General features: G+C 42.9%; 1 protein-coding gene across 1 annotated transcript; it reads left to right on the top strand.

Moving 5' to 3' along the window:
* The first annotated feature begins 589 nt into the window (after positions 1-589).
* On the top strand, positions 590-24280 carry ntan1 (N-terminal asparagine amidase). The gene is made up of 10 exons (XM_028814101.2): positions 590-802; positions 3658-3760; positions 4132-4197; positions 4287-4395; positions 7639-7712; positions 7811-7864; positions 13491-13544; positions 13701-13798; positions 16327-16440; positions 23491-24280. Exons 1-10 carry the CDS (start codon positions 722-724, stop codon positions 23692-23694), a joined length of 957 nt encoding a protein of 318 aa, XP_028669934.2. The 5' UTR covers positions 590-721; the 3' UTR covers positions 23695-24280.

Here is a 24280-nt window from a genome sequence, read left to right as displayed (position 1 = left end):
GACCCTTTACCCGATGGCACATTTTGGGGGGGATGGGAGACCATGGCTTAAAAAGAGTTTGGGAACCCTTCCCATAGATCACTGTACACAAGTCACAAATGAGGAATTCTGTCATCCATCCATTATCCAAACTTGTTCATCCTGAGCCAGGTCGCAGCCAGCAAGCATCAGGCACAAGGCAGAAACAATCCCTGGATTGCAAGATATAACCATTGTTTATGGTTATAAATAACAGCCCCTTATATTCAAGTAGAGTATGTCGTTAAAAAGTGTACGCGATGAACTACAAAACTGACCTTGGCAGAATGACTTGTGGAAGGCAAACAAATATCTGCTAATAGATTCATGGTTTTACTTCGTTGAGTGAATTAGACTGTTGAGGGGTATTATGGACACTGAAACAGGGCTGAGTTGAATTTTAGAAGCAAATACAGTATTAACAAGTGCATGCGAAGGCACTTAACACAGGTAGAGTCTGACTGTTGTTATTTAATACGACACTGTGTGGTGTGCGAGGTGCTTAAAATTACGTAGGAGAAAGGCGGAGAAGAATGCGCTCAGTGCACAATTCATCTTTAGAGACTACAAATCCCGTCAACCTTTGCAAAGCATTAGGCGGACGCATGCGCAGTGTTTAATTCGGAAGCGCTGGCCGGCAAGCGCATCGACAGCTTTACGCGGTTCCGCAGGGAATGTTTTAAAATAACCTGGATGTAACAGCATGCCCCTCTTTGTCAACGGTGAAAGGATAGCCTCCCACGGGAGTACCGGTGAATTGTTTAAAAGATATCCCGAGCTGCAGGTAAGCGTGAGTGTCGCAAGGCGACGTTTGTTCCGAATGCCGCGGTTAGTGAAGTGGGTGATTAACGAGCCCATTTCCGATGTCTGGCGTTTGAGCAAAACTGCTGAAAGGGAATACAGAATCGGCTTTAGAGTGAAATGAGGCTCTTCGGAGGGAAGCAGAAAGCGCTGTCCGCCGGTGAACTTTTAGATACGCGTTTGTTTGCTTTCATACCTGCTGGTCATATTTAGTGTCGACTGAGCTGGCAGCGGCGCCTGGCCGCTGCTTCTGCTGTTCAGGGTTTTTATCCATTAGTTCATTCAGCAGCCGGCTTATCCAGTTCAGGGTCACGGAAGGATGACCCCGCGTTTCTCGTATGTCATCTACCGCTTCAGCTCGCGTCCTCTTCTGTCTCCATCTTCACTCACTTAAGTGCACTCATTTATTATTATATATATATGTATATGGCTGATGCGTTTAGCGAAGGTAACTTGCATTTTTATGATTCAGCACAGCCTTCTACAAATATACGTAAACACACAGTGGAATTAGATCGCATTCCGAGTCTTTCCCTTTTTGCATACTTTATGTGGCTTCCCTTTGCTAAATTACTCTAAATTTGTCATTTTTACAACAACGCTTAATATAACCAAAATAATAGCACTGTTGAAAGCTTGAAGTTAGCAACTTATTTTCCTCCAGCCACCTACTTACTCACACAGCGAGTGCAAACCAGGTACATATTCAACATGAACAGCAAGACGGATGGCTTTGTTAAATTACAGTCGAGCTTTACCCGACCCATGATGGGTACATGGGTGAAATGGACCTGGCAAAGTTGGCATTACTCCCTCATCAAATGAGTGGGGTTTACTGGCACCGTAGAAGGTTAAATGACATTGGGCTGCTCTCATTTTTGACAGTTCTGAGAAAAGGAAAATAACTTTAAGGTACAGTTGAGCTTTCCCCAGTCCAGTGTGGGTATCTGTATGAAACCGACTGGCAAAGTTGGTACATTTCAGCCAAAGGAGTATTCAGCAAAGTGTGTCAAGAAACGCTTCTTTATACCAACAGCAATATGCCTGCATAGCGCCACAGTGGGACTGGGACTGCCAAATCAAAAGTTTTCTTTCTTTGTACATTTGTCTTCCTTTTTAGTCATTCTAGTGCGTGTTCAGACTATAAAGTATGTGTGTATATATTTATCTATCAATCTGTTTATGTATTTATTGACAGTGTGTCTGTAAAAAGGCAAATTTCCCCCTTGGGACAAATAAAGGCCTATCTGTCTGGCTCTTTCATATCTATCTATAATATAGTGTCTTTCACAACTATTATTGTGCCCCCATATTTATTATATAGTGCATTTCACATCTATCTATCATATAGTGCCTTTCACATATCTATCCATCTATATATAATATGGTGCCTTTCACAACTATGATATTGTGCCTCCATATTTATTATATAGTGCCTTTCACATCTAACTATTATATAGTGCCTTTCACATATCCATCTATCTTATATAGTGCCTGTATCCGTTACACTATCTATATCTGTCATATAGTGCCTTTCATATATCTATCATCTGTCTATTATATAGTGCCTTTCATATAGCTGTCTATTATATAGTGCTTTTCATATATCTATCATCTGTCTATTATATATCTATTATGTAGTGCCTTTCAAATTGAATAAAATCTACTATGATGTCTTTACTTAAGACTGAAAATTTTCATCACCCAGTGCCCATTATACATCATAGTCCCATTCATTGTATATGAACGTGTGCCAACTTTGTCAGACAATTTTGGCCCATGGAACTGCATGGGCTGTGCAAAACTCGCCAGTAATTTAACAAAAGCACGTGTCTTGCTGTTAATGTTGAGTAAGGCACAGGTTTGCATGAGCTGCGTGAGAATGTAGCTGACTGAAAGCGAATCAGTTGGTGAAAGTAAGGAGCTGCCAATAAGTAGCTCACGTCAGCCTTGTAATTCTTCTTTGGTGCAAATGGATAGCAGCCCAGCCAGATTTACTCCTAGAAAACAACAAGACAAACTGACTGGCTGAGGTTGAAACTTTGCCACCCTGACCACAGACATATGGGTGTGGGGGGGGGGGGATTGTTCAGCCAGCCCAAACAAAATTATCACAAAAGCGTTGATAATTGTTGACTTGCTCGCATAAAAGCGTACTTCTACACGGTACAGCAGAGAATTCATTTACACCTGAAATGTTATCACCAACAAATGAAGAGGTCTGGGTTCTCAGTTTGTTGCCCCCCATAGTAAGACGTTGGTGTGAAAACAGTGACCTCTACTAGCGTGCGGATGGTGAGAGTACTGAAAGGCTTCAAATATGAAAAAAGGGCAAATGCTAGACGATATGGGAAAAACATTACATTAAACTGCCATTCTTTTTCTAACTTGTCTGATATTTTGCATACATGATAACCGTTGCTGCTGTTCCATTTTTGCCGAGTTGTAGTTTATAAAGAGTGGAAGAATAATAAAAAAAGAGAGACACCACAGACGGAAATGGAAGAAAAAGTTTACGTGCATAGACCTCTAAAATGGATAATAAAAATAACTTGAACATTGCCATGCAGTGTAGACAGCAATTCAAATATGAAACGTTAGTCGTGCGTTTAGTGAAAGTACTGGCAGCTGAAGAACGTTGGCCATAGTGGCATGAGAGGTGATTGCTGCGTGGTAAGTAACACCAGTGCATTCCTGCCATTTTTAAGAAACATACAATCATTGTTCATATTTCTAAATTAAACACCCCTACCCCACCCATCATTCTAACCCACGAGGGCACTTGAAGGTGGTCACGCCACACACTCGCTCACACAGACCTTTTCTTTGCCATTTCAGATCACATCCAAGGCCTTCCGCGAGAAGAAGCCAGAGACCATCGACTCGAAGCTCCTGTTGTACGTCCAGCAGAGGGAGTTGGCGGCCACCACGCCTGCTGACAGTGAGAGAAATGACAATGGACTGACTGCGTGTTGGGTTTGGCAGCCAAGGCCTCCGTGACATTCACCTGTCATTTGCACATAATGCCGTGGCCCGTGTTTTCAGTTTTGTCTTGCAGTTTATTTTTAATGGTGTGTGTGAATGTGGATGTGTGCTTTACTGGGCCCTGCCATGGACTGGCACCTTGTCCCCACACACAGTGCTGCTGGGACAGGCTCCATTCCCCCTGAATTGGTTTAAGCAGGTGTTAGATGAATATGGTAGATGAATGGATGGATGTAAGTTGTTTTACTGTTGTTTTTAATAAAACCTCCCAGATGGGTCTGCAGGAAGCTTTTGGTTATCAAAGCTAACCCTGTCTTCTTTCCTCAGGTTCAGTCACAGTAATTGGCTCAGATGATGCCACAACTTGTCACCTTGTAATACTGCGGCATACTGGTGAGGCTCCTAAACTTCTATAGTAATGAGTGCTGTTCCTGTGGCGTTTTTTGTTTTGTGTTTGAACTGTGATTTTCTTTTTTCTTCAGGCAGTGGAGCAACTTGTCTGGCTCACTGTGATGGGTCCAGCACCAGAAGTGAGGTCTCCTTGATCATCAAAACAGTGAGAGTACTAACTGCAAACCTTAAGGAGGGAAGGTACTTCATAAACTTGATCTGCCTTTCTCAAAGTTCCTCATCCTCCTCCTTGTCAAGGAGTCCAGTTGCTTGTCACTTTATTCCATCTTTGAGTGTGTGCCATGTAGCTTCATCCTCACCTTTTTAAGGCTCTGTGTGTTGTTTAGTGTTTCCATTTCTCAAGGTGCCTAAATGAATGAGGTTTCCTCTTCCCTTTCCATAATGGACCAGAATGCTGTGGAGCGCCACTCCTCACCTCTCTCCCATCCTCGCCTTTGCCATTGGTTCTTGGCTTCTGTTTCTCTCCATTATGTTCTTGAATATTCCATGTGCTATTTAGCTCTTTGCTTTTGGCCATCAGCACCTCCTCTTCCTCCTTCTTTAAGTGTATTAAATACAGACTACAGTGGCACACTGGGTAGTAGTGATCTTCACTGTAGCCATCTTTAAAAAGTTTAGTTTGCCGAGAGCTCTGCATTCATCCGACTTTAGTGTTACCAAAGTGGTGGGCTAACCAGGTGCCTGTCAGAATCGGAATTCACTTTATTGGCCAAGTACCCTAATGTGTATGAGGAATTCATTGTCTTGATACATGCAAGGACAACGCAGAACACAAAAGACAAATGTAACATTATAAAATATGATGCAGCATACCGTGACAGTACACAAAATAAGTAGTGGGGGTTAAACTGTCCATGTAGTGCAGTGTAGTGCAGGTATACCGCTCGGAGCTGATGAGGCAGAATAGCTGCACTGTTCAGGTGACATGTTGTGTTTGCTTCCACTGCATCAAGACGTTTGCCAGAGCGAAGCCTTTGGATGATGCCCTGGTGATGCCCGGGGTGAGTCGTATCAGCAGTGATGTTTGCAGCCCTCTTCCTTACCCTGGGCTCATAGATTAGATTCCTTTTATTATCATTGCACAAAGTACAACAAAATTAATTGGCAATCCATTCGGTACATTCTTCTTTCAGCTGCTCCCGTTAGGGGTTGTCACAGCGGATCATCTTCTTCCATACCTTTCTGTCCTCTGTATCTTGTTCTGTTACACCCATCACCTGCATGTCCTCTCTCAGCACATCCATAAACCTTCTCTTATGCCTTCCTCTCCTCCTCTTAAACCCGTCAGCTCTATCCTTAGCACCCTTCTCCCAATATTCCCAGCATCTCTCCTCTCCACTTGTCCAAACCAACACAATCTCATCTCTCTGACTTTGTCTCCCAACCGTCCAACTTGAGCTGACCCTCTACTGTACTCGTTTCGAATCCTGTCCGTCCTCGTCACCCCCCCAATGCGAATCTTAGCATCTTTAACACTGCCACCTCCAGCTCTGTCTTCTGCTTTCTGGTCAGTGCCACCCTCTCCAACCCATATAATATATATATATATATAATATGTGATTCAGACTACGAATGCCATGAATGTAATTACCCCAATCTACATGCTGTCAAATAAACGAACCACACGCCGTGGTGTAACGTAAAGAGGCTTCGCCTCTGACGCTGACGTCCAAGGTTCGATCCCTAAGAGCGGGTGCAGTGAGTGTGTACACTAAAACTATGCAATATATATATATACTGTATATGTATGTATGTACAGTGTGTGTATAGATAGATATATACAGTAGATTAATATAGATATATCAATAGTGATGGACACTATATATGGACAGGGGCGTCAGCAAGCCCAAACCCAGACACACAAACACAGAATCACAGTCTCGGGTTCAAATAAAGGGTGTTTATTAACCAAAATACCTCCTAATAGTACAAAAATCCCAACCCACAAGTCTTCCTCTCCTACCTAATAACTCTCTCACCACTGCACTGCCCTCCTCCAGTCAAGTGTTGCCTCGCTACCTCCCAGCTCCAACTCGCCTGAATAAGGGAGTGTGGTTCCTTTTATTACAGACCTGGGAGTACTTCTGGTGGCAGGGCGATTGGCCAATGGAAGTACTTCCAGGTCACACGGAAGTCCATAATGAGGAGCTTGTCTCCCAACAGCGCCCTCTCGTGGCACCCAGTGACCCCAGCAGGCTTGCTGTGCCGGACTACATATCCTGGCATGCCCTGCTGATTAATTACGGTGCACCGAACTCCAGGGGTGCTGCCATCTAGCGTGTTGGGGGAATAAAAACAACCTCCATCCACATTTTCTCTTTTTTAATGGGCTGTCCTTCCACCTTTTCGGATTCTTCCTTCCAGGTCTATTCCCTTTCCTGGCCGGGATGTCCTTCAAACCCATGTGGCATCTTGTATGTATGTATGTATGTATGTATGTATGTATGTATGTATACACACACATCTATACCCACATACAAGTACATCCATTTAAAAATAGTTAAGGTATTGCACAAATGAATAAATAAATAAAACTAACAATGGAAATGTAAACGTGCTGGATGTTCTTTTAGTGTTTTAGTGCTTTAGTGATAAACACCTTTGATCAAAACAGATTATTTTTAATTCTATTTGTTTTTCGGTTTGCGTATAGCTCTGGAATTAAAACTGTCCTTAAATCTGTTAGTTTTCGCTATAATAGGCCTATAGTCCACGTGAGGGCAGTAGGTCAAACAGATGATGTCCCAGGTGGGATACGTCTTTTAATATATTGGATGCTTGACTGTCCCAGTGACAACTGAATAAATCCTCTAGTAAAGGCAATGAGCAGCCAATAATTGTTTGGGCAGTGTTACTAACCCTGTGAATAGAGGACCTCAGTGTGTGGTAAGTTAGAGTCTGTGGTCTTTTCACCGGTTCTGATGATGCGCTGCAGATTGGCCTTCACTTGAACAGCGGCAGCACCAAACCAGACACTTCCAGATGAGGTCAGAATGAACTGCCATGTGGAACTGGACCCATATTGCTCGAGGGAGGTTGAATTTCTTCAGCTGACACAAAAAGACCCTTCTCTGATGGGCTTTCTTAATAATAGATGTGATGCTACTGTCACACTTAAGGCTTTATGACAGATGGTTTTCTGTCTGTCTGTCACACACACTAGCTGTACAGTCAATTAACTGTGAAGTACAGCATGAACTGATAATGGCGAGTAGACACTAAAGTGTGTGGCTGGGAAGAGAAAATGAATAGTCTGGGTTGAGGTGGAGTTCCCAGTTATCTTTAAATTAGTGACGTTTGTTTAAGAGAACTGTCTGACTGTTGCTTTTCCTGCTTTCTTCCTCTGAGTCGCCTTTATTTCCTGTTATGAAAACTTTTTTTTTTTTTTTTTAATTTTATTATTTTATTCCCATTTTGTTTCAGATTTGAGCTTCACCTCATTGGAGGGTTTCTGGATGATTTGAGCACCTCTTGTGATCTAAGCCGTCAGCTTTTGGGTAACTACTTTCTGACCTTTAATTGTTTCCAGTTTTGAGTGATGGTGCTGGTTTTTCTTTAATTGTGTTAAATTTTTGCCATTTTCCTGCCTTAATAGCGGCTTTCAGCCAGCAGAAGGAAGACATTCACTTGTTAACATGCTGCATCACTGGTAAGGTTCACTACTTATTTAAGATACATATATATTTTTTTAAATAATGTATTTATATATTTCAGGGCTGTAACAACTCATCACTGTCATCAGTAATAATTGGTGATAAAAATACCATTTATTTGTGATTATTTTCCCCCTTCTGTATTGCTTACAGTGAGTTCAGGATATTTTCAGACCCCTTCAATTCTGCGCATTTTATTGTGTTGTAGATTTCATTTTAAATGGATTAATGCGCCTTTTTTGCCCATCAATCAACACTCAAGGGGCCTTAATGACAAGGTGAACACATTTTTTCAGAGAGGTTTGCAAATTAATTAAAAATCGAACACTGAAATGTTTCCTTTATTAGATGCATTCAGACCCTTTGCTGTGGCTCTCCGAGTTGTGCTCAGGTGTCTCCTGTTTGCTTTGATTATCCTTGAGAAGTTTCCAGAACTTGACTGGAGTCCACCTGTGGCCCGTTGAACTGATTGGACGTCTTTTAGAAAGGCCCAGGTGTCCCTGAGTATGGAAGGCCCCACCATTCACACTGCATGTCAGGAACAAAATCAAGCCATGAAGTCCAAGGAACACTCTGTAGACCTCCATGATGAAATTGTGGTGAGGCACAGATCATGGGTTAGGGTTACAGCTTTACAAACATTTTTCTAAAGCCCCGTTTTCACTTTGTCATTTGTTGCTTGATGAGGGGCAAAAAAATACATTTTATGGATTTTGGTATAAAGTTCCAACATAGCAAAACATGAAGGGGTTTGAATAATTTCTGAAGGCACTGTGTAATTTGTAATGACCTTTGTACCGTTTCACTTTCTCACTCGGGCAATGGCAGGTAAAGGCCTTACACGACTTTTCTATCGATTTTCAGCTGTAGACTACGTTTACCTAATCATACTGAGTCATGGCACACTCCTATGATGCCAGTCGTGTAGAGTGACGTGCCCAGTGGCTCAGCCCATCTAGTCTACTACTCGGGTTTGATTTTGATCTCGAGTCATAGGGGTGGGCTGTTTGTGTGTGAGAGCTGATAACCAATGAGTGCTTAGCTGGAAATACAATGCAGCTAATGTCTTTGCTAGAATAGTTATCAAATATAACAATTTTTAGTCATAGCCTTCATAATCTTAGCCAGTAAGAGGCAGTCATCTAGTGTGGCATACCTGGCGATTGAGACCATTAGACTGCGACTGGCCAGGTTAAAATTAAGCAGGTTTCATTTTCTCGTTAGTTGGAGGGTGGGACGGGCTGTTTACACAGAAGAGCTGACAAGTAAATGAACCAATGAATGCTCATCTGGAAGTACAATGCGTTTATTATAGAAGTGAGGAATAAGGAACCTCCCAATCAGAAGAGAAGCTCGTCCTTCTGATGCCATAACAGAAAGAGAGAAATAATTCGACGGCAGAGATTGCTGCAGATATTAACTCTCCGTAAAGTGCTGCTCCTGCAAGCAGGATGCTATTGGCTGTCAGAAAATGGACAAGCATGGTCAGTAAACGTGACATGGGTGTAAGCTGACCTGGTGCAGCAGTGAAATCAGTGACTGCAATTGGCCAAATCTGGCATGCCCTACGACAAAAAGTCATTTAATGTGATCTCTGTTTTAAGAAAAATAAAGATCACGGATGTTTTGGACCATGGAAACAGCAGAGAAGCTCATCTTTCTGATGTTGTTTTATACACCAGGGTAGAATGTTAGGGATGAGACTGAGGCTGAACGCTGTGGGAGAAATTAAATTGGAAATACATTAAAGAAAGAAACCTTGTCCTCATCCAGGACCTTTTTTTAGTCAGAAACCAGGCAGGAGGAAGCTTGTCCATTTGCGTCCTTTATTTTCTTGCTTGGAGTTGGAGCCTTCCTGTTAGGGCAATCTACTACGGGACAACAGAGCCCTGGGCAGAGGCTGTCAGCAGATGGTCAAAGAATAAGAGTAGAGTCTTGTATTTATAATCAACTGAATTTACATAACAATGCTGAATCACCTGACATTTTACTCTGATTGGTTCGTTGGTTTACACACCCATCACCTGATTGTTTCATTAGCTTACATACCCAGATAAACATTCTTGGTCTTTATAATACTTAACAATACTACTGGGGTTCTTGTAGGTGTGACATATGTCAAGTCCAACTTCTTGAACCATGGATCACTTCGTTTTTTATTGTTCACTTGACTTTTATCTGGTCTCCTGATACGCTTGAACAAGTTTCTGACATTTTATTAACCCTTTTATACTACTACTAAGATAGATGCTATATTTTAATGTGTAAAGCAGGGGACCCAAGAGGGTCCCAGTGGCTGCAGATTTTCATTCCAACCCTTTTCTTAATTAGTGACCTGTTTTTGCTGCTAATTAACTTCTTTTGAATTCATTTGAGTTGACTTACTCTTGAAGACTCGGACCCCTTAATTGTTTATTTTTCCTTAATTAGCAGCCAAGCCAAAATGAGATATAAAATGAGCCAAAACACGACCAGCGAACTGTGACTATCATACAATATCTGAGAATAATAATAGATGAAGGTCTCAGAAATGTCGATCTGCTCAGGTCTCCAGAACTTTTGAACGGTGCTCTTAGAAAATAGAAAATCAACAATTTCAGAAATGTCTGATGTTCCACAATGAGAGCAGCGACAAGCCGTGGAATTCAGTCTTTTGAGGGCTGAATATTTTTTCCAAAAAACTGTTTTCTGAAAAGCACACAATGCACTGGTGTCACACATAGCAACAGATATTTTATGTTAATCTATGTGCTGTGGCTACTGTTGGCGCTTGTTTGGCATCTCTGGCAACAGTGGCTGCACAGGGGCGGCTTGATGGCAAGCAGGAATGCACAGTGGGCTGGCTACCTCTCCGTCTTCGCACAGTAGGTGGGCGACAGTGACAGTGTGATGCAATATGGTGTGTACCTCTTGTCGTCATAAGTGGTGGTCATCCTAGGTCAACGCTGTTGTAAGCATATCAGCTACACGAACGTGTTCAGCACCACGATCAGCTGGGGACCGATAGGCTGATGCTGGTACCTCACTTTCGTTTCGATATCCATCTCCAGATCAATTGCATCAAACCCTGAGTCCGATTCAGCAATAATACGTAAAACATCCATGGGGTATTTGCTTTGCACATTTGCTTTAGTCTCGAAGGAGATGTTGATGCCATTTTAGAGGCTGTTTGCTCTTCACTGCTCATACACACGCAGGGAATCGAGGTCAAATCAACAAAGCTTATGTAACTTTCCGTCAAGCAAAGAGAGTCGAACTAAAAAGTAAGGGCAAGTTTTGTCACAGCCCATTTCCCTCCTCTACCCCTGAATTTCGACAAAAGTCAACATCAGCCCTGAAAGAGTTAAAGAACGAGTTTAATTAACGACAAGACTCTGGTTGGAGTTTGAGGCCCTGACTTAGTCGGTCTTCTGTTGGCTTGCTCACTTCACATTTCATTTATGTTTAAGGAAAGAGCTGAAGCAATTCAGAGGAACGATGAAGCAATTCAGGGGAAGAAATCTTAAAAAAACAAGTCAATTAAAATGAAAGGAAAAGGAGTTAATTGGCAGTAAAAACTGGTCACCGATTAAGAAAAGGGTTTGAATGAAAACCTGCAGCTACTGGAGCCCTCCTGGACGGGCACTGGCGACCCCTGGTATAAAGTATACCAAAACACTTTATGCGCAATAACCATATTACCCCGTAATGACTATTAGACCCTTAAGTCTCCTTTTTCTTCCACCACCTGCCATACCTGTAAATTTTGAAAGTGGCACCGGCCCCCTCAGACTGCACGCTATTGGTTGTTAGGTGAAAAAATGATGGGCTTGCAATGCTTTGGAAGTGCAAAACTGTGCTGAAAAGTCGTCACGAAGACCCATATTTTGACATGCCCTGTGACGAGGTGGGCAGCTGCAGTCATTTCGTCTGACATCCCACCCGATAAGACTGGATTGGATCAGATAAACTTGACTAATCCCAAGGGGAGATTTAGACGCATACAGCAGGAGAAAAACAAAAATTCAGACTCTCAGCACAAATAATACAGAATATCAATAGGCATTGTGTAATGTGACATCGGCTTAACACTTCCGGTATTACAGTGTCATGATAAGGCAGGTTGTTTTGTATTCTGCTTCTTTTGAGTGACACAGTATTTGCAATGGTGACACTTGTGAAGACTGCTGTGGCCAGAAAAGTACAACTGAAAGTTGGAGCTGCTGAGCCTGTTGACTGATTTTTGGTCAGCTACTGCCAGCCAGGAAGTTCAGTGAATTGTGAAAGTTGAAATAATCTGCCACTGTCTCGGGTGTGGTGCTGGTGTGCCATGACGCCTTCAAGAGAGACGCGGCCTAACCGGGTTTGTGTGAACCAGGAACACTTAAAAAAATATTAAAGAACAGTAAATCCTCGTTCGAGAGCAGCATAACAATGTGCCCCAGTCAGCCTCTTCATTCGGGACCGTGAGACCTCTTCAAAAACTGACGCCTGCTTGGAGTGGGCCAGGGATCTGAGCAATGTCTGAAGAGAATGCAGATTTTTATTGCAGACAGGTGGAGCAAAGCCTTTTATTAAAGAAGTTGCCTACTTTTAGTAACTGTTTATGTTTTCTACTAAATTTAGTCGCTGGAGGTGGTTTAGCGGGCAATGCCTTCTGCTTTTGGAGTTTTATATTCTACTTGTCTATATGGGCTGTGAAGTGACCCCCAAAGACATAGCACTAGGCCACATGAAGTCTTTAAGTGGACCTGTGCCCCCCCTTCCAAGACTGCTTCCAGCTTGGCATCTGTTGCCTCAGGGATAGGCTCTGCTCCCTGTGAACTGGAACCCTAAGAAATGTGTAGGAAATATAAAGGTTCTGCTCTTTATCATTTAATGTCATTAAATATTTTGGCGCTACCTCTTTTAGGGCTGATGTCAACTTTTGTTGAAATTCAGGGGTAGAGGGCGGTAATTAGCTGCAAACTGCAACAGAACTTGCTATTAGATTTAAGTTTGACTCTCTTTGCCAGAAGGAAAGTTAGCTTTGTTGATTTGACCTCAATTCTCTGTGCGTGTGTGAGTAGCGAAGAGCCAACAACCTCTAAAATGGCATCGACATCTGGCGAGAGACCAAAGCGAACGCACAAAGCAAAATACTCTGTAGATGATGATTTACTTATTATCACTGAATCGAACTCTGACTTCTCGGACTCGGATTTTGATGCGAGTGATCTGGAGATTGAAAAAACAAAGGTGAGGTACCAACATCAGTTGATCGCTCTCCAGATGATCGTGGTACTGAGCATGTTCGTGTAGCTGATGCACCTACAGCAACATTCACCGGGGAGGACCGCCACTTATGATGACAAGAGATACAAACCAGACTGCATTGTATCGCGACCGCCACTACCTACCTACCTGACGGGTGAAGACAGCCAGGCAGCTGGCCTGCTGCGCATTCCTGCTGGCCATTGAGCCACCCTCCATGCAGCCACTAGAAACAGTGAACAGGCACCAACAGCTGCCACAGAATGCAGCAACAGACATTGTATTTTGATTTATGTGTGAAGCCATTACTTTGGGTGCTTTTTCTGAAAAAAAATATCCAGCCCTCAAAGAGTTAATTACATTTGACCCTTGTTCTGATTTTTTTTGCAGAGCTGAATGACAGTGTGGTGTGTGGCATTCACAGGCCCAAGGTTTATGGAGTAGGTATGTGGCTCAGACTTGTGTAAGTATAATGAAGTCTCTTCTCCACTCTGGTCCTTTCGCAGTTGATTTATTCATTTTTCTCTTTTTTCCCCTTTTTTTTCCTTGTGTATCCTTGTCTTGAGAGTTTAACATTTGGCCTCTTCTTTATTTTTTTAGGTGTGAACGTGAAAACCGGGGAAATCTTTCCAGCAACATTTCCACACAGAGGCCCAGAGGAGCTCCTGCGGTCAGCACGAACCTTCACAGGGGGCCAGGTGAGTCCGTTTATGGGGGGATACTGGGCGGAAAAGCAGACGGTCCACCAAGTCGATTTGCTGGCTTGTGTCTTCGGATTGGAAGATTCTGAGGTGTCAGTTAGCGTCTGCTCGTGACTGCACCTCCGTTCAGCTTGGGCCTTCATTGTTAACTCTATGGGCCATTCACAGCCTTCTGTCCCTGGTTTGACACACTGTCACATCTTGGCCAGACAATATGGGGACATCCCTAAAGAAGCTCAATTTCATACATGCTGAGTGTCCACTTTATTAGGTCTCTCTTGTTGTTCATAGAGTTCTCTACCCAGAAATTTTAAAATTTTTGTATTTGCTACTTCTCTCACATTACTTGATGGCTGAGGAAAAACTTGAATTTACAGGCAAGCAAAAATCACAGAATTCTTGACAGAATGGGCTTGACCAGCGACAAAAGTATGAAATCATCCATGAAAAATAAATCTGAAATCTCTCGTATCCCACAATCCACATGTCGGGTGTCCAGTCGTCAATGTTGCTCTTCACGGAGTTGCAGGCTGAGAGCACTACAGTAGTGGCCAAAAGTTTTGGCAGTGATACAAATGTTGTGTTTTGGAAAATTTGCAGCTTCAGTTTCTGTGGTGACAATTCATTGTTTTTATATTCTTGTGCAGAGCTCATTGCCAAGAGCTTTATTAGCATAAAAAGTTCACTTTATCACAAAAAAACATTTTCACTTATTTTGCCCCTGGCACAAAATGATCAGCTAAGAGTGTCCAGCAAACACCAGGCCCATCTCCTCCTGAGTAGTCACCTACAGAATGGTGTTGCCACCCGGGCAGAGCTGGCTCAGTATTGGCAGCAGGTGGCTGTGAGGGAGGCCAAGACTTGTGGACATCTGCCATGTGTCAAGAAGCCACTTCCTTGCAAGAAAAACCATTAAGGACAGACTGGAATTCTGCAGGAAGTACAGGGATTGGATGGCAGAAGACTGCAGGTGCAAAGTTCTTTTTCTGGATGAATCTTCCCTCTGAATGTTTGGAATATCTGGAAAAATCTATTGTCTGGAGAAGGAAAAGGTGAACGCTACCATGAGTTCGGTGTCACTGTGCCAACAGTGAAGCATCCTGAGACAATCCACGTGTAGGGTTGATTCTCATCCGAGGTGTCCTCCAAGAGCAACTTCTGATTTTTCCACATTAGATAACATCCATCCATCCATTATCCAACCTGCTATATCCTAACTACAGGGTCACAGGTTCTGCTGGAGCCAGTCCCAGCCAACACAGGGTGCAAGGCAGGAAACAAATCCCAGACAGGGCGCCAGACCACCACAGGGCACACACACCCACAAACCAAGCACACACTAGGGATAATTTTGGATCGCCAATGCACCTAATCTACATGTTATTGGACCATGGGAGGAAACCAGAGCACCAGGAGGAAACCCACACAGACACGGGAAGAACATGCAAACTCCACGCGGGGAGGACCCGGGAAGCAAAGCCAGGTCTGCGAACTGCGAGGCAGCAGCGCCACCACTGCATCACTGTGCCGCCCATTAGATACCATTCTACCCCAAAATGACAAAGTGGAAACAAAATTTTGGCAAATTTAGCAAAAAAAAAAAAAAAAAACGAGTATTCAGACCCTTTAGTTGTTGCTGTTGTTGAAGCCCCTTTGGCAGTGACTGCGGCCTGAGGTTGTCTTGGATTTGACGAGACAGGCTTCTCAGACCTGTCTTTGGGGTTTGTGTTCCATTCTTCTCCTCGGATCCTATCGAGTTCCGTCCAGTTTGTGGAGTCCCTCGGTGGACAGCTATTATTAGGGGTCCCCAGAGATGTTTGATTGGGTTAAAGTCCTGGATCTGGGTGGGCCACTCAAGGATGTTCAGAGTTCATCCTAAGCCGCTCCTGTGTTGGCTTTGCTTGGTGCTCATTGGTCATATCCCTGTTGGAACGTAAACGTTCGGCCCAGTCTGAGGTCAGCAGCACTCTGAGCAGATTTCCATGAAGGGCCTCCGTTTACTTGGCTCCATTTAACTTTCCCTCAGCCCTGACCTGTCCCCCAGTCCCTACTACTGAAACACACCCACCGAACCAAAGCATGATGCCACTGCTACCACCATGCCTTACCCTTGTGCAGGTGATGAGTGGGGCCTGGTTTCCTTCAGACATCACGCTTAGAATTGAGGGGCAAACAGTTCATTCTTGGTTTCATCAGACCAGAGAGTCTTGTTTGTCACAGTGAAGCAGTGCTTCAGGTGCCTCTGCAAACTCCAAGTGAGCTTTCATGCATTGTCTGGACACTCTGGCATAAAGGCCACATTAACGGAGTCTTACAGTGATGGTTGCCTTTCTGGGAGTTTCTCCCATCTCCACAGAGGTTCTTTGGAGCTCAGCCAGAGTGACCATTGGGTCCTTGGACTCCTTTCTTACCAAGCCCAAACCATGATTGATCAGTTTGGCTGGCCTACCTACGTGCCAGCTGTAGGAATTTTGGTAGAATTGAGATTGCAGTATGGTAACTAACTGGACCCTTCCTCTTTTCAGATGGTGAACATCTACGACTCGCCAGGAGAGCAGATCCGAATCGGGCCCTACAGTTGGCTGTCAAACAAGGACATAAGTGTCTGGCTAGAACAAGATGACCAGACCATACTTAAGGTAGGGGAAGATGCCCGGCTCCCATTTCTAAACATATTACCTGTGGGTGATGAGAGTCCTGAGAGTCGCTAGCTTTAAGAAGTTAAAGGAGCATTCCGCTCCAGAATGAAAGGGTTTGTATCAGTTACCCCACGTAACTTATAGTGATGAGTGAGAACAGTTGTAATCTCGTGTTTTCATGGAGAATGGGGGTTAACAGAATTCCTGACTCCATGGACTTGAATGGGTGAGTGAGCCAGCGCTTGGTCTTATGTGAAGAGCTGCAACGTTTGGGGTGGGGATGAAGTAGTGATCTCTTTTAAACAATATGGTCACACCTTTGGCTACCATCATATCATAAACTTTTATCTTCCTTCTCCACGAAAACACGAGATTACAATTTTTTTCTCAATCATCACTACAAAACGCATGAAGTAAGTAACCTATACATTGTTGTTTTATACTCCTTTATAGGAGTACTCCACCCAAAAGTAATATTTTTATCGGTTACTTACCTTCATGTGTTTTGTAGCGATGTTCGAGAAAAAAATTTAATCTCACGTTTTAATGGGGAGCAGAGATGACAGAAGTTTCTGGTAGAACAGGCATCTAAGCTGACCATTGCTGAACAACCGGCAACAATATCACAAACAACCATGAGGAAAATCTCACGTTACTCATCCTGCCTAATCGACACGTCGTGTCATCCAACTGCACACTCACAGTGCCCCAAATGCATGCATTTTTCTTAAACCACTTCTGGAAATTGCTCTTGTGAAAGAAAACAGAGTGCACGCGTGGATGCCAGTGAACATTTGAGTTGTAGACTTCTCGCCCATCACATTCCATTTATATTCATACACACAGATGGACTACCTCGGATAACTTAGCGGTGATATGTGGAGCTGCAGAGGTGACCTGACCTTCAGCTTGTTGAAGAGTCTCAGATATGCATGGGTACGAGGCACATCCTCTTTCAAAAAATGTTTTCTTTAACTTTCAATCAAAATTATTTTAGTATTAAATAAATTGCCCGTCACCATGACATATCATCCTTCAGAATCGGATATTGCATCTGGCACTACAAAAGGGATAGTTTTGTGTGTTAAGATTCCTCTACCGCTGGTTTTCTTTGTTTAGCTAGAGTGAAACATTTCGCCAGACCACTCTCTTTGCAACCGGAACTGGTCCTTGCTTAATAAGTGAGTCTCCTGTAAAAATACTATCTTGGCATTTAGACTTGTTAAGTGCAAGAGTACTTTCATTCTCTTTAATTCATAATTGAGACCCTTGACATTCCAGCTCACACAGTTCAGTATTTGGTCATGGAAATGTTTCTTCTGAACTTTTGTTGACACTTTGTAGTCTTATGTTTAAGGTATTGTGCATATGATAGCTTTGACACAGATTTCATATTATTGCCAAGTGATACAGCTATGAAGCGTATTGTTATATTGCCACTAAACGTTATTGGGGTATAAGGGATAAAATAGAAATAGCATTGCTCTCTTTCTATCCACCCATAGTGCCTCTGCAAGTGAAGCAAGCCACACTTCGCAAAGTCCTGGTCCTCTGACATACCAAGAGTAGGGGTGTCCAACTTCAGTCCTGGTGGGCCGCAGTGGCTGCAGGTTTTCATTCTAACCCTTTTCCTAATCAGTGACCTGTTTTCACTGCTAAATCACTCCATTTCCCTTCATGTTAATAGCCCTGTTTTTAAGGATTCAATCCCCTAAATTGATTTGTTTCTTCATTAAATGGCAGCCAAACAGAAATAAGATGTGAAACGAGCCAACAGACGAGCAGCTAAATTCGAACGTCAAACTCCAGACGTCAGTTTCACTCCAACCAGGTTCTTAATGAGAAGCCGATTCATGCTGTTAATTAAAGCCGTTTTTGAATATCAGGACTTGTTGCTGCTCTCGTTCTGCACAGCAGACTGTTGATTTGCTGTTTTTTTTTTTCCTAAGACCACCATCAAGATGTTTTGGTGACCTGAGCAGACCAACATGGCCGAGACCTTCCCCTTTCTTTATTTTCAGGTGAACTGGTCATGTGGCGGCTCGTTTTGTGTCTCAGTATTGTTTGGCTGCTCATTAACCCCTTCACCGCCCTCTGCCGGATATATCCGGCACCGTTGTTTTAATGCTAACGCCATACTGCCGGAATTATCCGGCACATTTGCCTGTGGTTATATGAATGCCTGGCAAGTAGTATAGCTGACGGTTTGGCGTGGGTATTATTACTACGTTGTATTTCGACAAGTCTGTGGTTGTTTTGGCCGGTCATGTGACGTGATTCGCATGTAATAGCTGTGAATATGGCGAAACGTAAACTGACTTCAAGTGAGGCTTTGCAGGCGATTTTGGACAGTTCTGATCATGATTGTAGCAGTTCTGAAGAAGATTTTAGTGATAGTGATGAGCAGCAACATGCGCTGCATGATATTGTGAATGAAGACGCATCGGATGACGGCGCTGAGTGGGTGTATCCCCAGCATCTCAGCTGGGCTGCTGCCCGAGGTGAACTACCTTTTCTGCATTCGTTTGAGGGAACGTGTGGCTTTATTGTTGATGTAAACAATTACACTGCTGAGCAGTTTTATGAGCTGTTTGTGTCACCTGATTTGATTAGACATTTTGTTCATCAGACAAATCTGTATGCAGCACAGTTTATTGAGAAAAATCCCAATTTACCTCCACATTCCCGTGTTCGTGCTTGGTTTGACACTGATGAAAACGAAATGAAAAAATTCATTGGGATTTTGATGTTGATGGGAATAATCAGAAAACCAGATATTGAGATGTACTGGTCTACAGATCCTATGTATGCAACACCTATTTTTGCAGCTGTCATGACACGTAACCGATTCTCTTTGCTGCTGAAATTCTTTCATTTGAATGACAACAGAAACGAGCCAGATAAGAAAGATCCAAACCGTGACCGCTTGTTCAAGCTACGTCCTTTGATTGATCATTTATTTGAAGCATTTCAGTTGCCCTACATGCCAGGACCGTCAGTTGCAGTTGATGAAAGTTTATTGTCGTGGAAGGGCCGCTTACAGTTTCGACAGTATCTACCATTGAAAAGGGCACGGTTTGGTATCAAGATGTTTTGCTTAGCTGAGAATTCAGGTTACATTTATAGATTTCGTGTATACACTGGCAACTTGCACAACATTTAGTGGTCAATACTGCTTGAATAAATGTAAAAAATGTAAAAAAAATGTAAAAAAGTAAAAAAACAAAAATTGTTCAGATTTCGCCTGGCTTGGGGAATATTTAGGGAGTTGGCGGTTAAAGGGTTAAGGAAAAAGAAACAACTAAAGGGTCTGTGTCACGTCAATTAAAATGACGGCAAAACATGTTAATCAGCGGCAAAAGCGGCTCACTAATTAAGAAGATGGTTAGAATGAAAACCTCCAACCACTGTGGCCCACCAGGACCGGAGTTAGACACCCCTGGTCTTAGAGCAAAATGAATCCCCCAGCAGCGATATGAAAAAGGTTAAATCTGAGATATCATGTGAAGATAAATTCTAAATACAGTAGACTAATGATAGAATCATAAACAGTACAAATATAATAGACGAAGGGTATGATGTTAAACAAAGAAAGAAAAAAATGTAAAAGGCTTGTTAAATAAAGTTTAACAAAAAGACAAGAGCTTGTTACTTTGTGATGACCAAAGTGTAAATACAGTCATATGAAAAAGTTTGGGAACCCCTCTCAGCCTGCACTTTCAACACAAAAGATAACAGTGGTATGTCTTTCATTTCCTAGGAACATCTGAGTACTGCGGTGTTTTCCAAACAAAGATTTTTAGTGACGCAGTATTTAGTTGTATGAAAGTAAATCAAATGTGAAAAACTGTCTGTGCACAAATGTGGGTCCCCTTGTCATTTTGCTGATTTGAATGCCTGTCACTGCTCAATGCTAATTACTTGCAACACCAAATTGGTTGGATGAGCTTGTTAAGCCTTGAACGTCAGACAGGTGTGTCCAATCCTGAGATATAAAGGTATTTAAGGTGGTCAATTGCAAGTTGTGCTTCCTTCCCTTTGACAGCATGGGATCCTCAAAGCAACTCTCCAAAGATCTGCAAACAAAGATTGTCGAGTCTCATGGTTTAGGAGAAGGCTACACAAAGCCATCTCAGAGGTTTAAACTGTCAGTTTTAACTGTAAGGAATGGAATCAGGAAATGGAAGGCCACGGGCACAGTTGCTGTTAAACCCAGCAGGTCTGGCAGGCCAAGAAAAATACAGGAATGGCATATGAGCAGGATTGTGAGAATAGTTACAGACAACCCACAGATCACCTCTAAAGACCTGCAGCAACATCTTGCTGCAGATGGTGTATCTGTACATCGTTCTACAATTCAGCGCATCTGATGGCAGAGTGATGAGAAAGAAGCCCTTTCTGCACTCACGCCACAAACAGAGTCACTTGTTGTATGCCAATGCTCATTTAGACAAACCAGATTCATTCTGGAACAAAGTGCTTTGGACTGATGAGATAAAAATGAAGTTATTTGGGCATAACAAAAAGCGCTTTGCATGGCAGAAGAAGAACACCACATTCCGAGAAAAACACCTGCAACCTACTGTCAAACTTGGTGGAGGTTCCATTATGCTGTGGGGCTGTGTGGCCAGTTCAGAGACTGGGGCCCTTGTTAAAGTCGAGGGTCGGATGAATTCAACCCAATAAAAACTAATTCTTCAGGATAATGTTCAAGCATCAGTCACAGAGTTGAAGTTACGCAGGGGTTGGATATTCCAACAAGACAATGACCCAAAATACAGTTGGAAATCTACAAAGGCATTCATGCAGAGGGAGAAGTAGAATGTTCTGGAATGGCCGTCACAGTCCCCTGACTTGAATATCATCGAAAAGTATTGATGTCATCTTTCTGTTGGGGTGCCCACATTTATGCACCTCTCTAATTTTGTTATGATGCATATTGCATATTTTCTGTTAATCCAATAAACTTAATGTCACTGCTGAAATACTAATGTTTCCATAAGGCATGTCAGATATTAAAAGGAAGCTCAGCCAATGAAACAAAAATCCAAAGAATTAAGAGGGGTTCCCAAACTTTTTCATGACTGTATAGTCAGAGAAAGAAATTTCAATATAATAACTGAAACTTGAACAATAACTGTTTACTTTTTAGTATCCAATTAGCCAAATTGTAGCGATAAGTGGCCCAAATGGACATATAATTAATGAAATATCAATATAATAATTGCAGCCTAATTTAAGAAAAAGGAAAGGTTTGGCCAAAAAAGAAGTAAAATATAAAAATATATATACTGCTTAAATAAATTCAAGGAACACTTTTGAATCCGAGTATAGCAACAAGTCAATGAAACTTCTGTGCTATTGATCTGGTCAATGAAGTAGCAGGGGCTTGTTCATCACGTTCAGCTGCTTTGGTGCACTAAAGGGGGGGCAACACTGAGATGACCCCCAAAACAGGAATGAATGGTTTAACAGGTGGAGAGAGGCCACTGACATTTTTCCCACCTAATCTGTTTTTTCACTTGTTTTGCATTTGACTGCAGTCAGTGTCACTACTGGTATCGTGAGGCGATACCTGGACTCTACAGAGTTGGCACAGGTAGTCCAACTTCTCCAGGATGGCACATCAGTACGTGGCATTACCAGAAGGTTTGCTGTGTCTCCCACCACAGTCTCAAGGGCATGGAGGAGATTCTAGGAGACAGACAAGCAGTTACTCTAGGAGAGCTGGACAGAGCCCCTCGTAGAAGGTCCTTAACCATCAGCAGAACCCACCGGTATCTGCTCCTTTGGGCAACAGGATGAGCACTGGCAGAACCTACAAAATGACCTCCAGCAGGCAGGCAGGCTGGCCACTGGTGTGAATGTCTCTGACCAAATAATCAGAAAAAGACTTAATGAGGGTGGCCTGAGGGCCCGACGTTTTCTAGTGGGTCCTGTGCTCACTCCCCGCCTGGCACCGTGGAGCTCGATTTGGCATTTGCCATAGAATACCAGAATTGGCAGGTCCAACCTACTGAGTACCATTTGGAGTTGCTGCAATGAAATTTCGGCCAAATGGACTCGCCTGCCTGTCTCCTCATTTTTTTCCCTTTGATTTTCGGGATGTCTTTGAATTCAGCCCTCTGTAGGTTAATCATCATCATTTCCATCATACGATGTGCCATCCTTTCATTCCTAACACATCACCATATCAGTCCATATCAGTAGAGATAGCCAGCAGGATTTTTTTCCCCCCATTGAGATCTGAGGTGTTTTCAAAGTGTTCTTTTAATTTTATTGAGCCGTTTATATATTTATATAAAATATATATATATATATATATATATTTATATAAAATATATATATATATGAACACGGCAGATTTTGCTTTACAAATGGTCCAAAATGCAGGATTCAAGTAGAATCTTCTTTGCCTTGCCAGAACACGGTGTGACTCGTCATCTTGTGTTTCAAAAGAGAGTGGAGTTCAGTCATCTTAGCTCTTTATGTGCTTTCTTTTAACATTTAATCATTAGTTATACACACGTCTGTCAGTGAACTGTTAGCCAATGAGTAAGTGGTTACTGGACTTGTGACCAATGAATGATGGGAATGGTGGCACTTCGATTCAAAGCTTGGTTGCATCAGAGCCCACTCCATTTTTTTTTTTGCTTTTTGTTTTTAATATTTTAATAAAAACACATGCATTTGGGACATTGTGACCACACGACTGGATGACCTGACATGTTATATGACACAAGTGAAGTTGAGATTATTTTTCGTGGATGTTTTTGATGTTGTTTGCTGCTGTTTAGCCTTCCTCACCATGGACGCCCCTTCTTCTGTCTGCATGAACACATCAGCGTAGTTTTTATTTATTTTTTTCATCAATCACTTCATGGGGTAAGTAACATACTTAAAAAAAAAATACGCATATTTCTTTGTGTTGGTATCACGTACTGTACATTCTTATAAAGGTGGCACTGATGTCAGCGCTGCTCCCACTCTTTTGTGGGCACTCTCAGATGTGCTGTGCCCCACTAATGCCTCTCCCTGTCCTTTCTGCAGCACATGTCCACATCACCCTTGGTGGAGCCGCCTCATTTTGTTACTCACATGAAAGCCACGATTCAGTTCCTCTTGGAGAATCCTCGAGCAGAGACCCTCTTTCCGGGGGGACAGTCGCACGTCTACAAAAGAAGTGCACATGGCTCGTGGGATAAAGCAGCTGACTGTGCTGTGCCTGTGCATCACTCTGGTGGGAACAACTGAAACGGTGTTCATGATAATCGAGTGGCACTCGTGATGTGCAATGTATAGCTAAATGAGCTCTGGGAGACTCGAATGGAGGACATCTGTGGTCTGTGGAGGCAGTACAGCCAGAGTGACCTGGAGTGACTTGTTCTGGACACTTTGTGACATTGCCAGCCTGACCTGCATGTTCCTCCTCGTCCTTCAAGACGTCTCACAATGTTTCGCTCCCACTGAGGGGGACCAGAGATTAACTCGCATGTGTAAACCCACACACCGTAATATATATATATATATAGGGGGGGGGGGGGTCGGGTTCGGGGGCTGACATAAAGAAGACGCTTCTTGAAATTGCACTAAATTGTTTTTTTCTTTTTAATCACCATGTAGTTCATCTTCTGCCTCAGGAAACTGCTGGCTGCGGTTTGCTTAGACAGAGCGGGCAGGCCACAGAATCGAGTCAGGCTCACCTACTAACTCTGGCCTGTGTAGCCCCTCGTCCACGAGACCACTTTATCTGTATTCACTCTGCCTCGTCTAAAGTGCGCCACCATCCAGACCTTTTGGGGTTTTCACTTACCGACAGAAATAAAATGCTGATACCACA

This window comes from Erpetoichthys calabaricus, chromosome 11 (genome assembly GCF_900747795.2).
Source record: "Erpetoichthys calabaricus chromosome 11, fErpCal1.3, whole genome shotgun sequence".
NCBI classification, from domain to species: domain Eukaryota; kingdom Metazoa; phylum Chordata; class Cladistia; order Polypteriformes; family Polypteridae; genus Erpetoichthys; species Erpetoichthys calabaricus.
The sequence above is the reverse complement of the archived record's forward strand: the minus strand, read 5'-3'. Positions and strand labels throughout refer to the sequence as shown.

Bases quoted from the DNA above. Each gene is read 5' to 3' on its own strand.
- ntan1 (XM_028814101.2), top strand. From the start codon at position 722: ATGCCCCTCTTTGTCAACGGTGAAAGGATAGCCTCCCACGGGAGTACC. The intron at 4,396-7,638 runs GTACTTCATAAA...ATTTTGTTTCAG, and splicing joins GCAAACCTTAAGGAGGGAAG to ATTTGAGCTTCACCTCATTG. The intron at 13,799-16,326 runs GTGAGTCCGTTT...TCCTCTTTTCAG, and splicing joins GAACCTTCACAGGGGGCCAG to ATGGTGAACATCTACGACTC.